The sequence below is a fragment of the Orbicella franksi genome, chromosome 2, assembly GCF_964199315.1.
Source record: "Orbicella franksi chromosome 2, jaOrbFran1.1, whole genome shotgun sequence".
Classification (NCBI taxonomy): domain Eukaryota; kingdom Metazoa; phylum Cnidaria; class Anthozoa; order Scleractinia; family Merulinidae; genus Orbicella; species Orbicella franksi.
The window spans coordinates 26879118-26896569 of NC_138146.1; the positions used below are offsets into that span (position 1 = coordinate 26879118).

Genomic DNA, 17452 nt, shown 5'->3' on the forward strand with positions numbered 1-17452 from the left:
GAAAAATTAAAAAGCAAAGTTGAAAGAGGTGCCTTCGAGTGGCTCTTGCATAACTTACAAATTCTTAAATAGCCTACTAGCCCCTTAGGGATTCACGCCTAAAATACTTCTACAGTTAACACGAACCATACATAGTGAACATACTCCAGTGTAATTAGCGAAACGTTACAAAATATATTTATACTCTAATCACCCTGAAACGATTATAAAATATTTTGTAACTAATCTTAATAAACACAAACACAGCATCAGGGGCGGGAATCTCGTTTATTGATGCCCGCTTTCGGAAATAAAGAAAGAGAACAAAGGAATCTAAGTGTGCAAACTTCAAGAAACTGAAAGTAAAGATTCTAACTTATCGTAATATAGCCGTAGCTAGCCGTCCTTGGCTCGATCAGTCTCCCATCTGCCGTGACATAAAGAGTCTAGATTGTTGATGTCTGCTCCTTAGCGGCCCCTGTTCTTAAGCTATGTAGATCAAACAAGTGTATAAGATATCCTAGTTCCGCAAACGCATGCCAAGTCTAAAACTTTATTTTACTACAAATTTTTTGAGAGCAAAATATGCTCTATCTTTGAAGAAAATAAATTCATAAAATTAAAACTAAAAATTACATATAATAAACATCTGTTTTGCTCTCACATGTATAAATTCTGACAAATGCATCGCAAAAACTAACGTCACAACAGCGAAGGCTAGCTAACTCGTTGACGCGGAGAAAAGCCGATTAGGCAGTCACGCAAATTGCAGCTAAGCGATGATTAGAGGGATTAGCCTTGGGGCGCGCAAGCCTATTATATATCCTCAAAATCATCTCGGGAGTAACAGCGCCCCCCTTTTTATGGAAACAGGTTTTGCAAGCTCAATTTTAGCCGCCTCGAGAACACTTGTATCACAAGTCAAATCACAAATCGGAAAGCCATACCGATGGTGTGCCCAATTTATGCCATAACAGACAGACTCAAGTGTGGAGTAGAGGGAACTCTGCTGCAGCAAAATACTCCAAATAAGGAGCAAATGACGTCTCATCAGACGGCAAACAAGCGACTTCCTCAAAGCGCGAAGACCATTCTCTAAATGTTTGAAAGTCACTTGAATAACGCTCTGTTGTTGAAGGGGCCTTTGCTTTAGAGGAACGCAAGGGAAGACCTTCCGTTGACTTGCGAAGCCGTCTGGATCTCTTGAGTGGGCAACCTTTGTAGTAAACACGCATCCACTTTGTAGACTTGAAAGATAACAAAAAAAAAGTGAGAACAATTAGAAAAAACAAAAAAGCAACAACACGCAGATCAGAACATAAGGAAGGCCCAGAGGCCTAAATCTTGTATTCAGCACACTATATACTGGCAGTCCTGCACAAAAACGGCATGGCTCAACGGCCTTAAACAGTGTAATCACCTAAGATCAACACGTGATAAACGGGCAGTCCCGCACAAAGATGACATGGTCCAACGGCCTAAAACAGTGCAGTCACCTAAGATCAACACATGATAAACGGGCAGTCCCGTACAAAAATGACATGGCCCAATGGCCTAAAACAGTGCAATCACCTAAGATCAACACATGATAAACGGGCAGTCCCGTACAAAAATGGCATGGCCCAATGGCCTAAAACAGTGCAATCACCTAAGATCAACACATGATAAACGGGCAGTCCCGCACAAAGATGACATGGCCCAACGGCCTAAAACAGCGTAATCATGACCGCGCGGCATGACTTCTCCATAGACAGGTTCTACTGGATACTGTACTGTACAGCCCCGACAAGCAACTAAAATTCTCCGAGCCAATAGGGAACTGTTATTTGTCCCATGGAGATAAACATCTTTACCGTTCTCAACGAAGAGAAAATCAATAACAAAAGATCTGAAACCCCACCTACGATTCACCAAAAAGGGCCAAAAGGGAGCTGAAAGGCCAATAAAGAGTAACCAGTTCTATTGACAAAAACATATGTGGCGGATGACATTTTTAACGAAGCAGGTATCACCAGCCAACAGGTTTCTCCTACCCAACTAAATGCTAGGGAATATTCGAATAGAAACTGGGAAAACTTGAATTTTTTTTTTTTTTTTAACTGGGAAAGTAATCAATTGAACAGGGACCCCAATAAGAGGTTACTTCATGAAAATAGCTATCTTTAACCGACCAGTCATCAATCGACGATCTTGCATAAGTAATCAGCTGAACGAGGTATCAACTCAACCTCGATTTTGATATTACTTTCTTTGGCGGTATCAAATATATCACCGGCGAGTTGAAGCGAACACAGTTTCATACTACCAGAATCGACGATCAAAGGTACAGTTTGGTTGTCAGTAAACCACTTAACAGAGCACCCTGAAAGAAGATGTGCAAACTTTTCAAATCAAAACAAACACAGTGGAGTTCTCTCCACGTGGTACTCGATCTGGTATTCGTCTACATAGAATCTCAGTTTTTGCGCGAAAACAGGCATGCTACCAATGGCAATGAAAGCAGCCAATCAAATAGCGCTAACATCCGAGTATACAATACGAGATAGTCTGCGAGCAACGTCTGCAAAACACTGGAACTGAGATAAGAAACATTATTCTTCCAGAACTCTAACTGTATGGAAACTGACAACGGGTTAACCACAGCAGGAGCACACGCACACTCGACCACTGAACCTGTGGCCAGAAGATCAGAAATAGCCTGCTCGACAAATCACTATACTGGACTGGATGGCTGAGCGATTATTAGAAAACTGAGCTGAGGGTAGAATGTAAATAAAGAGAATCTGATACCCCACAAAAATAGTATCGCGAATAAAGCAAGAAGCACTTATATGATTTCAAAACTCTACATTAACCTTAAGGTTGCCTTTAACTTAGATATAATGCGTTCCGTCCTAATAATCAGTCTTTTATTCATTCATTCAGTCATCAGGGCTAATACAATCGTTAACCCTCGGACTAATGCCCCCATCGTGGTATAAGGGGGATGAAACCCCCTCCTTGGGTTTTCGTTTTATTAAGGCACAGAAAATAAATTTACATTGATTAAATAGAAAGCCCTGAGCTTGCTCTATAAAATAATGACATAATTTTTGGCTGTGAAATAGCATGACTTCATTTGACCCGCCATCTTGGATCCGTCATCTTGGATTTTACTATTTTCTTAAAAAAGTCAAAAAATAATCTAGAATGCTTATGAAGCCAGAATGCTTATGAAATGTACAATTTGGTAAAATTCAGCAAAATGATGAACAAAGCTGAAAAAAAAATACACAAGTATGTCGAAAAAGTTGATTTTTGTCCAAACCTATATGAAGTTTGTGGTTGTCATGACAAAGTCAAAAGTAATGGACGCAGTTGACATATCCAAAATTTACGCGAACGATAAATGAACAGCTACAGAAATTGTTCAGCCCCTTAGAGTAAATTGTCTTTCCAAGACTTCCAAAAAACCTTGAATCACATGGTTCAACAAAATTATCAATAAGTTCAACTGAGTCAAAGTCTCCCAATCATTTTATTATATTGAATAAATTATATACTCATCTTATCCCATTCTCTTCAATGCAGCTTGGTATTTGCCATAAGTATGTATTTTTACTGCTTAGAGGGGCTGCAGCGGCTCCTCTAAAACGGCTTGGGCAGGAAGATGGATTTGCTCAGAGGCTTATTTGGCCGCAGCTGAAACACTTGTCTGCTAGTTGAGGCTGACGTCCACGAAAGGACTGCATGCGAAAAAACAAAAAGGCTGATCAGAAGAAAAATAATTGCCAGTGGATAGACCATGAGTAGATGGAGCTTCACTGGATGTAGAGCGGGTAGCTGTAGAGTTGGCCAGCTAGACGCATTTTTCCGCTTTGTCTCCCGGATCTTAGCTAGCGCTCGTCTTTCGGCTGATCAGAGCTTTTTCTCTTCCTCTGAATCTTCGGCGAGTTCGTCCGACTCGTACTTGTACTGCTGCCCAAACAGCGGGGTTCTTGTCCACGGAACGAAATAACTTGGCTGCTGAAAGGTTTCCTTTTGAGATGGTCTTGATGGTCCCGTCTGTTGCATCAAGCAGAGAGTTGCTAGACTCGTATTGTACTTTAGAGTTAAAAGAACTCGAAGCCTTGGATACCGTTTTTAGCTTCTACAGTTGAGACTGAGTGGCGGCTTGTTTCTCGTGGAGATCGCGTTTGAATGCAGCGAACCTCTGATCAAACGTAACGTCCAAAAGACGAGGAAACAATGTTCGTGAAGCAGTCTTATGAACAGGATCTCCCTCAGTGAAGGATTGCGCGATCGAAGCGGGAACGCTCGCTCGTTCAGTATCCGACGACATAACAACAAAAGCAAAGTTGAAAGAGATGCCTTCGAGTGGCTCTTGCATAACTTACAAATTCTTAAATAGCCTACTAGCCCCTTAGGGATTCACGCCTAAAATACTTCTACAGTTAACACGAACCATACATAGTGAACATACTCCAGTGTAATTAGCGAAACGTTACAAAATATATTTACCTTATGAAGAATATACAGCTTCCAGTATGTACATCTCCAAACATACACAAACAACAGCCCTATACTTTTATTGACCTTTAACTTGTAACATTTGTGCCAAACTGAATTAACGGTGTAATCTTGCACGTGAAACAAGTCTCGACATATTTGGTATCACGTTGAAAACTGGGGAGGAAAATTGTTAGATTGGGGGACGGGGAGGAAGGAGATAATTTCTAACGAGAACTTGTCGCTGGATGGAGTATGGTTTACAGTGTATCCTTGAAGCTATCGAGGGTTACCACTGGAGCATTTTGAAAACTAACACTGCTAGATAACTAAAAAAGATGTGTTCTGGTCCAATTTTACCCTTGTAACATATTAGTTTTTTCTTTGTTCTGGTGCATGGTAATATAATGAACATGAAACGAAGGAAAACGCCCAATTATACTCTAATCACCCTGAAACGACGAAAAAATATTTTGTAACTAATCTTAATAAACACAAACACAGCATCAGGAGCGGGCATCTCGTTTATTAATACAGCGAGCGTTTACATCATCACCATAAAGAAATTACAGCGGTGAATAAACAATAAAGCAAAGTTGAAAGAGATGCCTTCGAGTGGCTCTTGCATAACTTACAAAATCTTAAATAGCTTAATAGCCCCTGGGGATTCATCATAACTGCAAGCAGGCCTAAAGTACTTCTACAGTTAACACGAATCATACATTATGAACATACTCCAGTGCCATTAGCGAAACGTTACAAAATATATTTGTACCAAGGGTAAAGATACGTTCAGTCTCAAGCAAAATTGCGATCAACCTTTCCTGTGAGATAAATTAAATCTCCAACGCCTATTTGCTATAAATGATTTAATATTCTACCAAAAAGATCTCCTCTTGATTCTACCAATCTCAATGTAAAAAACAGGTTCACAAACTAATTTTGCCATAAATAGAAGTATGAAAATAGGCAAAATTTGACCGACCCATTGGCAGCAGTGCCATTTGCTGTACCCGTTCTGGTGTTCTTGCGGACAGATGAGAGACTTTAGTTACAGACTGGTACACAGTCGCTATTTACGTGTTGTTTTGGGGGAGAGAAGATTGGATACTAGGGTGGATTAAGGCGCGCAAGGTGTCATTGGAAGGGTCGAAGGAAAAACTATTTTTTTCTTCGACCATTCCCATGACACCTCGCGCGCCTTAATCCACCGTAGTATACAGTCATCTCTTAAATAGCGACTGGATACGAGTCTGCTTCAGTTATTCGTAATTCAGTAGCTTGCGGTACAATATTCTCGTGCCAACACCCCGACTTGCTGGCCGTCTTTTATGCAAACTAATGAACAATTGAAACTTTTCCAGCGAAGGGGTATAATTTAGTGATCAAATTGTCGTATCAAAGCTGCTTAACGTGTATTCTTGAACTAAACGAAAATTATATGCTTTGAACACTTTTTCTTGAGTAATCACCCAAAACCTAACTGTAATGGAACAAAATCACATGAACATGAAACTCCGGGCGTGAAATAAAGTGATAATTGATGTAGACGTCTAGAATCGTCTGGAAAAAACGCTTTGTTGTGGTATCAGTTTGATTTGCTGTTTACTTCAGGTAATGCCGATCCTTTGTTTTGAAAGTTTATTGGTTATTTTAGCGTTATTAATTCTTTGTTCACTCAGTTTTTACATTTGGCTATCAAGAGTTTAAGTTGATTTGTTTAGTTGTTCGGTATAATTTACTTAAAAGAACGTTAAGTTTTTTCAAACAACCTTAGTCTTATTCACTCTTTCGCGGGCTAAGATTAAAAGCTGTGTCATAAATTGTCCTTGTCCAGGTACTTTTTTCGCCGCGAGCAACCACTTATAAAGCAACAATTGGCGCTCTGTGGGTTGGACTTATTTTCATGCTATAAACACTCTCTTGGGATGCATACCTGCCACATTCTAAACAATATTGAAGCTCGTCTGTTATTAGTTTTATCACATGGTTACCACTTGTCTTTATTTCTATGCTATTGTGACGGGCCAATTGTGGTTATTTCTTTGTGTTTTGGAAAACACCGCTAATTATTAATCCTGGCACATTTAGCGATGCGTTTCAAGGTTCCTCGGCGTATTTTCGCAATCGCTTTGAAGTAATAGTTCAGAAAAGTTTCCTCTTGGAATGATTGGGAGATTTTCATCTGAACGAGGAGAGACATCGAAGAAAGGCTTTCAGTTCGTTGTTGTGGCAAATGGTAGCTGTGCAATGGACAGTGATTTAAAAGGATGTTTGATGTGGCGAAACATCGACTCGCAGAGAGATGAGAAACGACACAAGACCGAAACTGAAAAACTACCAAAGGAAGACCTGGCGAAGAATATGGCTGACGTTACAACATCACTAGATATAATCAGAAACTCGACAAAAAAGACCTTGGACAGATCTGAAATACTTATAGAAGGAACTGCTTTTAACTGCCAAAACTCGTTCCCGAATACAGATGGTGCTAAGATTACACCGGGTCACGTACACTACAGTGTTGAAGAACACAGCGCCAGTTCAGACAAAGACGACAGTCAAGCCAACGAAAATGCCATGAACACTGAAAAAATTTTCATAGACTGTTCCGAAATGAGTTTGAATACATTAGACGAGAGCAGTGATCAAGATAATGAAAATGATGTGAGTTTATTGGGATCACCAAAAGCGATGCACAGAAGCCTCAACCCAAGCCCTTGGAAGGAAGTCTGGTCAGCTCTACAGGACAGAAGTTTGGCGACTTGTCTCTCAACTAAGAGTATGGAGTTTGGACAAGACATGTCTGGAACATCATTTTCGACCAGGACCAATCCTTACAGTAAGCAAAGGAGAGAGAAACCTCAAAGGATACCGCCGCTCTATAATAAAAGGAAAATTGTTCCGACAACCGGTGGTAATAAGACACAAATACCTTCATTTGACGACGCTGTCATATTTAGTGCCGTGATCAGAGATGTTAGACGTAGCCAAGATATTGGAATCACTGACGATATTGGCAAATGCAAAGAATCCATCAACTTAATGGAGTTTAAAGACAACACCGTGCAGGTAGACAGCGATGAGGGCCAAAGATGTGGAAAACACGAGAGTAAAGGTATTAAGGACAAGACTATTGGCCTTCCTCAGATAACGCGATACCCACCTACTGACCGCTATAAGAGCAAGTTTCGCGTGAGGCTACTTCCTCTAGTGGCGAAGAGCGATTCACTGCCGGATCTGACGTCGACTTCAACATCGGCGCCTTCGGAACTAATCGTGACTGCGCCGATGAACGTCGCAAGCCCGAACGAAAATGTTGGCTTTGATTGTTCTAAGAGTGAAGATAGTATAACCAATCTAGTTACGGAACCAGGGCAGCTGATGAGCCGCTCCATGTCGTTAGATTCTGTGTTTTCACTGGAATCTCTCGCGGCTTATCAGGCAAAGAAAGGTAAAGGGATAAACGTGCAAGGATTTCAAGTTTTGCCAGACATAAAACAGATCAAACCAAAGAAATACCGATCAACTTTGAAGCAAAACGACCCAAACATCTCGGGTATTTCTCAAACACCTGTGATAACTCTGTCTTGGAAGTGCAACTGAGTAGCATAAGAACACTGGGGGAACTTTTCAAGTAAATGACACTTTTCGGCGGTGTAATTATACCCCCCTCCCCCATCTTCTGTGTAAATAAAGTTGGCTTCGAGTGGCAGGTACACAACAGATAGGATTGATTGAAGACCACATCAAGGACTGAGTAATCAACCGAACCCACAAGGTCCCCACTAAATTGCAAATAGTTACTCAGAATAGCGACTAGGAAAGAGATAATTTTTTGTGCCTTCAAATTGCTGTGGGAATGAGTCCTCTCCTTTCACTTCACATTCAACGTGTCATACCGATTTTATGAGGAATTACCACTATTTTCTTCATAGGTAGACCTTGTACTGGCTTCCATTCCTTCCCCTCCAACCCTAAAAATGATGACAAGAATAATGCTATTTTCTGAAATCGTCCAGAACGAACTTTCAGTTTAAAAACAATGTCAGCATAGCCGTGGGAGTTTCTTCCTGCCTGGCCATTTTACGGATAGCTGGTAGTCTTTCAGTGATAGAAGTTGCAATGTAGTAAGTATATTTTCCTTCCCTGTGTAGCTGTTCGAGAAGTATTCAGCACCAGGAGAAGAGTGTTGCTCATGGTAATTTCAAAACCATACCACAATACCCAATGTATGTAAACAGTACTATTAACGGTATTAAATTCACTAGTTACTTTTATAAATTTAACATAACAAAGAAAATAACAACAAAAAATAAAAATATGTTCAAATCCGATCTTATTCTTTTTATTTAAATATCCAATATATAAATAATTTTTGTTTTGTTTTGTGACATGTTACTTTCTTCTGAATATTCATTTTTCTACTGACGCAAGAAACCACTGCTGTTAATCCTTTTCATTCTTAACTGGTCGTGTAAATTCTCAGCCAAATACATTTTCCAGTTGAGTTGAATTACGTACGCACAGATTTCTTGAGCTTAGCAGTGAGAACCATGACGCCCTTTTAGTTTTGTAATTTTTAAAGCTATATTTCAACTTTCATTAAACGACTCAGAGCTGTAAAAAAAAGTCTAAGCTTTGTTTGTGGTGAGACAGAAGTCCAAATTTACCGTGATGGCAGGTGTTTCTCAAATTCGCCCGAAAATGAATAAATTACCGGAGTTGTAAAGATCATTGACAAGTGTAACTTCAATTTTGGCATCCTTTTAGTCCTATTCCGGCTAAACCTTTATTAAATTTGTTATCACGTCCTTATGGAAAATAATTGCGGGGAAATTTAATCGAAATATGGCAAGGATACAAAAAAATGACTACAATATCCAACGAGGAAGTTTGCCGCTGTCTTACCCAAGGATTCAAAGTAAACAAATCCAAGATGGAAATTTGGTATCCTCTGACGATGTGAAAAATGTCAGAGATCTCTTCATCTTTGGCGAAAAACACTGCGAGCCGAAATCTTTCGGAAGAATGGAAGCGTGGTTAAGCGAAGAAAGCAGAAAACTAAAGCGAATGAAAAGACACTTTCAACACTCTGGAAACTTTCTTGGGAGTCTGAGAGCCGAGGGGTCTAATGAGGTCTCTTATAAGTTGGTGCCTTCACCTGAATTCAAACCGGGAAGTTATTTTCTGTTGCCAGAAAGCTCTCCCGGATCGGAATATGACGCAGTTCGCTTTGACAGATGCGTGCCCTCGTATACGTACATCAAGCCTACCAATCAGCTATGCAAGAACAATGTTATGAGAAGAGAGTTTTGTGAAGTCGTTGGGAAAGAATTGTGTATCGACTGTAAAGGTGGCAAGCTGAGGCAAAAATTTAATCACAAAATGGATTCTTTATACCCATGTCTTGAATATGATAAAGATAAGAGACCTTACGGGTACTGTCCAAGAGCGATACGTCTAACAGAACCTTTACCATCAAGGGTCCAGCAACGACCGAAAAGCTTAAATTTGACTGAAAGAGGTCGTACTACTTTGAGCGGGGACATCCGCGGCACCCGCCGGGATGGATGTGACAGTGATGCACCAATAAAAGTATTTATCAAACCTCGGCCGTACACGAGCTGAAATAAAGTATTTGGGGAAGAAATTAAAATCACGACGTGGCCGCGGTAGAACGAAAAGATAATGTTCTGAAGGTGATACCGTTTCTCTTTGAAAGAAGAGCCATTGTTCCGATCCATAACACTGAAAATGTACCAAGGGATACACTTTTTATCACATTAGGTTAAAACATAGAAGTTTATATAAAAATATGCAAAGGATGGAAGGAATTAAGTCTAAATGTTTGTGCAAACGTTTCTCTCCCTTCCAGTAAACACACAACACAATTCTCATGAGAAATGAGCTAGGTTGAGCCAGCAATAACACAGAGCTAGAGGCAGTGATAAACTTTTCGAACAACTATGCTTATGCGCATCAACCCTATTGAAGTCTATCGCAAAAACTTACTACAGCCACCTCTTCATTAAGGACCATTAAAGGCCATGCTTTGACCTGAGCATCGGTTTGATTAGCTGGCCGAAAGTCATTAATACTGTTGCCCAGTTAATGGCCTCCCTTTTAGGGTCTCGTTAATGGTCTCACCTTACATATCAATCAAGAATATGCCGCACTTTCCCTTTTTTATGTTACTTATATCATGCATCATTGTGATACAACTTAACTAGCCAGAGATGGACGTCCTTTCTAATAGTACTTTGTAAAATTTTGTTCGTCTCTTGCTGTATCCTTGCGGCATCTAAATAAGTAAATGAGTGGACTCAGGGAGATGTATCTATATGGGTCAGTCGTTTCTTAGCCAGCTAACCGCCAAACATTAAAATAACACGTTCCAGAATTTATAACACTGGCAGAGCTGAAACATGGAGAATTAGGGCGATTGAGAGAACTGTAAAAGGAAGAAGAGGCAAGGCTAGACTTGGGAAGTCAGGGGAGCCGCTTTTGTGATGACAGCTCAAACGAAAAGCATGTATTGCAGCCCACCTAAGACAACTTTGGTTCGTGGCGAAAGACCAGACTGCATAATCACCCGCACAATCCGAGAACTAGGCCTGGACGATCACATGTCATGGGTGCAGGTTACCATATTCACCTGGCTGTGTTTTATTTTCATTTATTTTTTGACTGTGGAATCCATTTGATTTGGAACTAAGCTTGGCTAATTTACAAAGTTTAGAGTTGTAATTGTTTACTGAGGGTTACGTTTGAATAGCGGTTTTACGAAAGACAATATCGGCATAAAAATTAATGCGTCATTTTCAATCGTGACCTCTCAGTATAAGGCATTTGAAGCCAATTTTGTTAGCTTGGAGAAAGGTAAATCAACTATGAACCGAAATGTGTAACAGATGTATAAATTGACCATGCAAATCAGTGGTATGAAGTAGGATTAAAAAAGCGATTACACTTTCTCTGTCAAATTGTGTCCTGTCATGGTTTTCGTCTTAAGCTCCTTTATTACAGACCTCTCTGATTAATCAATATTTAGTTTAATCCTCGAAGTGTTGTGCAATCAAAGAAATCGAAGCCAATTTTCTCAGTTATCATGCAACAATTGTTTTGACCCCATGGCATGAAATTCGTAGACAATTAGTTTCTTAGTCTGGATTTCAGTTCTTTTGACTGATAGTTCATTTAACGACCCTTGCACAGAAATGCCTAAGGAGATTTTCTTAGATGTTCTCTTACATCAGAACTATTCGCTCCGAAGTGTTATTAAGAGTTCATTAAGCCCTTTTCGAGCTAATAATGCAAATGCAAATAATTCAATGAGGTCCAAGTTAATTGTGTTCAAGCCAAAATTGACAGATTATTTGTTTTTGACAATCTGGCCATGACTTGCATTGTTACCCAGCAACAGTTCAGTACAGTGAAAAGTCGCACATACCGTGACAATAAAATACTTCGCAATCTGTTCTCCACTTTCGCCGTGTTATGGCTTACAAAGCAAGCCGTTTATGTACGTTACAAGACGTACAGGACATATGGAGGCCTTGTACTTCCCAAGTGGATGGTTTGCAAAAGTAAGTGGCAAACAAAACCATTGTGTATGATTTTGTTGACGACCATGTCTCGATCTAATCGAACAAGACACAGTGATGTAGTGTTCTCTGCTATCCCTACTATTTCCAACAAGCCGAGACGCATTCTAGGCCGTTTTTGGGTACTCTTCAGTTGCAGATTCGAAGTTTTGACAGAACTAAACTGTTGCCATTCAGTTTGATCTCGGGTGTCAAGAACTTTCGTTTGCTTTCGTTGTTCGACAAGTGAGTTGTCAACATGGCTAGAATGTTTTAGATAAGTGGAAGAAGGTCAGCGCGTGTGTGTATGCCGCCTGATAAATTGTCCAAACTTAGGTTGTATTTGTGAGTTGTTTGTCAGAAGCAGAAGAGAATTCGGCGGAGACACGGTGTTTGTTTAAGCAGGTTTAGGTAATTCGCAAAACCAATCTGGCATTTTTACAAATTGTACAGTACCAATGAAAAGGAACGGGCTTGATGAGTATTGTGATTGTAAGAGACAATGAAAGGTCATGGATCGTCGTGCAGTGCTATATCTAGCTCATTTGTACCCTAGTTAATTTTAGTAAGTTCAAACAAACTTCCAAAGTAAGTGAGATGCTGATATTTAACTCGGCAAGTTCATATAGCAGTGGCTTGTTGACAGGTGTTTTATGTCACAAAGTGATTGACATCTGAACTAGAGTTTCATGATTCCCAATAACGTGGTTTATGCGCATGTAAAGGTATTCAGTCAAGCTAGTAATGGTACGCAGGCTGATTTGCCTTTCAAGGGTCTTTCATGGCAGTGCATGCATGACTTAAGCTTACATTTCATGAGTTTGACATTTCCATGGCCGAAAATGTCTGTCTGTTGGACTACTTGTTTACCAGCGTACGCTGCTTATAATTATTTCACCTCAGAAAAAAACATGTGAATTAACATCTGATGGCAATTCGGCGTGAATTTTTCTTTTGAAAACTTAAGACGTTTGGTATGTGAGAGCACCTGAAACCACAACATCTGGGAGAATCTCAGTAGACTTCAGGCCTTTTGCAAAATGACGAGTGTATATAAGTCGCGACATTGGCGAACAATATTTATTATCTTTTCCACTGATAGAGGAAAAGACGTGAGTTATATTGATTCTTCAAATCTGGATAGACGTTTCCATGAGTGTGTCATAGAGAACTGTAACAATTGTCACCATCATTAAAAGGACAGAATGAAATCCAATCGCTCGCCGTCAACCACATCAGACCATTTCTATTTACCCCTGTCCTCTGAACGAAGACAGTTTTCGCGTATGACTTACACAGCCATAGCCAGACATAGTCATGATACAGTCAGTCCTAACCCCTGTAACAGGGCATAAAAACTTGATTATATTGATAGGCTTTTCCACGAGACGTTCACGTGTTAAAACGTCCTTCAAGCAATGCGACAGCCTCCAAACACGGCAACTTCAACCAGTTAATCTTGACTCTTAGTTTTCCTTGGTTTCGATGTGTCCCAGAACGTAATTTGACATGCAGTACTATTAGGCGGATTTTTGTTCATGCGATTGGCTCGGGCGAATGGTCCATACCTTAAAATTAATCACTGAATGAATCGGTACAGTCTTTAATTTCCGGGGGACTATCCATTTATGTTAACTTCTCCACTAATCTTGCATTCTTAAGGTTTAACCTCAACACTGTCACAGTAGCCTTCGATAGCAACAAGATCTACCAAGTTCCACACAGCCCTCCCAAGTGTATTCCAGTGGAGCAGCTTGGAACAAAAGAGGGAGAGGCTTCAAAAATGGATTGTAGTACTCCAATGACAGCAGTAAGTGACACTCGTCAAAACGTCAGCGCCTACCGTGATTACGTGACATCATCTAACACATGCGCAGTAGACGACACTCGATCCGTCCACTCAAACTCAGAGGGTTCACCTGACAGGGTTTCGCGGACAAATATCTTATCGCGCATGGCAAAAACTAAAGCATCTTGGGTGGAAAACCAGAAGCCTCCTGAGAATCTGCCGGAACGAAAGAGTCCCATACTCTGCAAGGGGAGGCCGCTTGGGAGTTCCTTACTGACACCATACATGGAAAACAAGTTGTTAACGGATAGAGGTACGAAAGGGGTTCGCTACGGAAAGAAATTTGATCTATTGCCGATTTCCAAATATTTGACACAGTACCGGCACGAGAGTAAGTTTCGGAACGAAAAAAAGTTGCCCCTTGTTCGAATAAGTTCTTATCACACAATGTGTGGCTGCTTGGACGGTTTTGGATCCTGGGATTGCTCAGACGGGGAAGAGCAAGATGACAAGCAAACAGCAACCTTCTTTACCACAAAGGACGTATTCAGACCTTTCCACTCGAGGTTGTCACCCACGAAGGGTGAAGCCTTATATGTTGAGCCTGTACAGGGCAAGTTAAACACTGGCTTTATAGATGACATCAGATTGCCAAGACTTCAAGACAGCAGCGGAAATGAAACCTTTTTCACTGAACCAAACAGACACTACAGAGTGAGCCAGAGCAGATTTAAAACAAGGAGAAATGTTTCTTTTCCTGTTATAGTCAATTAAGATCAGGGACGCCCTCTTGTCTAATATCGCTGTACGACAGCAAAAACCGTGTTTTCAGAAGAAAACTGAGAGTGATTTGAAGCAGGTAGCTTGTGAACGATCCTTCAAATACTTCCTGTGTTTTCATTGGTCATAAAGGAACAAGGAGAAGTTAGGTGAGTCCAAACGGCAGCCAGAGAAGGTGGTAAGGTAAGGCTGGAAGAGGCCCTCGAGACTCCCTTCAGAAACGGCTCAAGAGTGAATTCGGCATCGCACCAGACTTTGTCTTTAATGAAACAGCTGAATGAAATGTCTTGTTTTATTTACCAAATAAATAAGCCAAGTGCACAAACTCGAAGACATCATGTTGTCACGCTTTTCAGATCGAAAGCCTGAAAATGGCAGAGAGTGTAACCTAAGTGATTATGCAATCAAAGTTGTTAAATATTGAATACACTTGAATACAATTCCATCAGTTTGGTGTTGTTTACTTTCAGCAGGTCCTTTACTAGGTATTTCCGTGGACCATAAAAGCTGCTTTCTTGGCAAATCAAGTTCTAAAAAAAGTTTCAGTTGATCATTCATTTGACCGCAAATGCACGCTTGTAAAAATGATTACTGTTGCCATAGTTATTGCGAAATCTAATGGATTTGTAAATTACATCGTAGGCCTTATGCGTATGGCTAACCAGAAAAATGAACATGCATATGAGAAAGCGCTTGATCTCATAAAATCTGCGCATGACACGAGTAGGCAGACGCAACACATGTTATTAGACTTTGTGAACCAAAACTGGTTGAAGTTAGCTTAAAATACTAAATAACAAAAGGTAGCACTATGCTCAGTTTACAATAATGACTAGCAATCGTGGCCAACTGCAAGTGGGCTATTCGGAAAATAGAAAGACTTCCGTATTTCCATTGGGACATCGATACACGAGTGCGATTTTGGAGGAAAGATAAAAGCCATGCAAACACACAGTTTTTCCAATGGTGTCGATTTGTAGCCCTACCAATTCAAGAAAAATAGAACGTGGCCGTTACTTCAGTGAGGTAACGAAGGTAAGGGTAATGTGCAGTATTATTTCTTTTTTGGGGGGTAGCAGGTGAAATTCGCAGTAGGAACCGTTGACTTTATACACAACAAACTGCTGCCATTACGTTGGATGTTTTGTACATCTATATGGCTGAATACCGCGACGGAAGATCATACAGATATTACGACAGGTTCAGAGTTTGCACACACCCTTTTAGAAAACGAAATCAATCAAAAAGGCAAAACAAATACTGCACGATACTCTCGTTGTCTATGTTCAGTTTCTCATATTTTTAAATACACCACAATGAATTATGAAAAGGAGTCCAGTTATAGTGCAAACCCAGTTAAAAAAATGTTCTCTGCACGCAAAACATCTTCACTGAAATGATTCAGCTGCACTGCTCTTTCTATCGGATGCCGAACGACGTTGTATTCTGAGGGACGGACCATTATTTTTTTTTGAGGAGGGTGCGGAGGTGGGTGGCGATTTTCTGGACACGATTTTTTTTCGCACGTTTAGGTTACGCATGATTTTTTGGTTGGCAAAACCTTGCATACAACTTGAAATTTGATTTGAATAATCAGGATTAAGTAGGGGAAAAAACTGTACTCCCCTGACGTCAAACGCTTGTTAACAGGAAAGGCATTGAAGTCAGGCATCTATTCTCGCTGGTGACAGCATTCACGACTCTGAAAAGGATTTGTAATTCCAAACGTCATGTCAGATTGTAAAAAGTGAAAGAAACGGAACATTTTGTGTCTCCAAGCTTTTAATTTGGCGCCGAAATTGGGTCTGTCGTGTTGGGCAACTCGCTCTTCGATCGCTGTCGCCAGGTAGGATAAAAGTTGTGTAATTTTGAAAAAAATATGTCAAATTAAACCCAGAATGCTCGAGTTAAGCATTAGAAGTAGCCAAGGCAGCTTAGAAATGTCTATATTTTTTGTTAGTTGCGAAGAAGAAGACTATTATCGTGTTGTTTCGGTAGGACAGCTCGGCTTTGGCTGTCGCTCGTAATGCGAGCACAGTCACCGTATGCAATGAAACTTTTGCAAGAATCGTTTTTAAGTCAAAAACGGTACCTGGATAGTAGGAAGCAATTGTTCAACTGTTTTTCCTCGTGGCTCCCCTTGCACGATTTTTTTCAGCAGTTTTTGCCGTGCAGGATATTTTTTTGGAAATTGCCCAACTCCTCCGCTCCAAAAAAATAATGGCCTATCCCTGAGACCTTACAAGATTTGATAGTTGACTTCGCCAGTGGCATGACCTCTTGCACTGGATTTTGCAAGACCTCTGTGCAGCAAATCTACTGCCCAGTTCAGTACTTTATATCTGGTGATATAGTGACTCTTTGGATAACCGACTCGGCCCCGCATTCTTTTTTCATGATATCTGCGTGTTTTCTACAATCGAGTTCTTTATGTCGGACTTTATTCTGCGAACAGAAACGCCGCATCGAAGTCAACCACTTTTAGAGCCGGCAGTTGATTTGTAGCGCAACTCTGGGCTTGCCACCCTGTCATGGTGGTGGTGCTTGCGTGTCTCAGTGACTCCAAGATCCATGCCTGTTAGTATCTGATTCCTGGTGGGTTCAACCGTGCTGGACTGGTCGAGAGATAGAGGCCTGACAAAAGACAGCCCCTGGTCCTCCACGTTGGGGATTGAGCGTTAAGCTAATCACATGACTCTGTAATAAATTATGTGATTTCAGAAACCTTACTCATTTTGCCTTATGCGCCACTCTGGAGCAAGGAGTTAGGTGATTTTAATTTGTAGCAGTTTTGCCGGAAATTTCTATCATGTCGAGCTGCCTTCAAACA

The 17452-nt window shown here is 40.6% G+C and overlaps 1 protein-coding gene across 1 annotated transcript; it reads left to right on the forward strand.

Moving 5' to 3' along the window:
- Positions 1 to 11784: 11784 nt before the first annotated feature.
- LOC145478993 (uncharacterized) lies at positions 11785 to 15269 on the forward strand. Its single transcript, XM_081457215.1, has 2 exons — positions 11785 to 12056; positions 13716 to 15269. The coding sequence occupies exons 1-2, from the start codon at positions 11968 to 11970 to the stop codon at positions 14614 to 14616; spliced, it is 990 nt and encodes a 329-aa protein (XP_081313341.1). The 5' UTR covers positions 11785 to 11967; the 3' UTR covers positions 14617 to 15269.
- The last annotated feature ends 2183 nt before the right edge of the window (positions 15270 to 17452 follow it).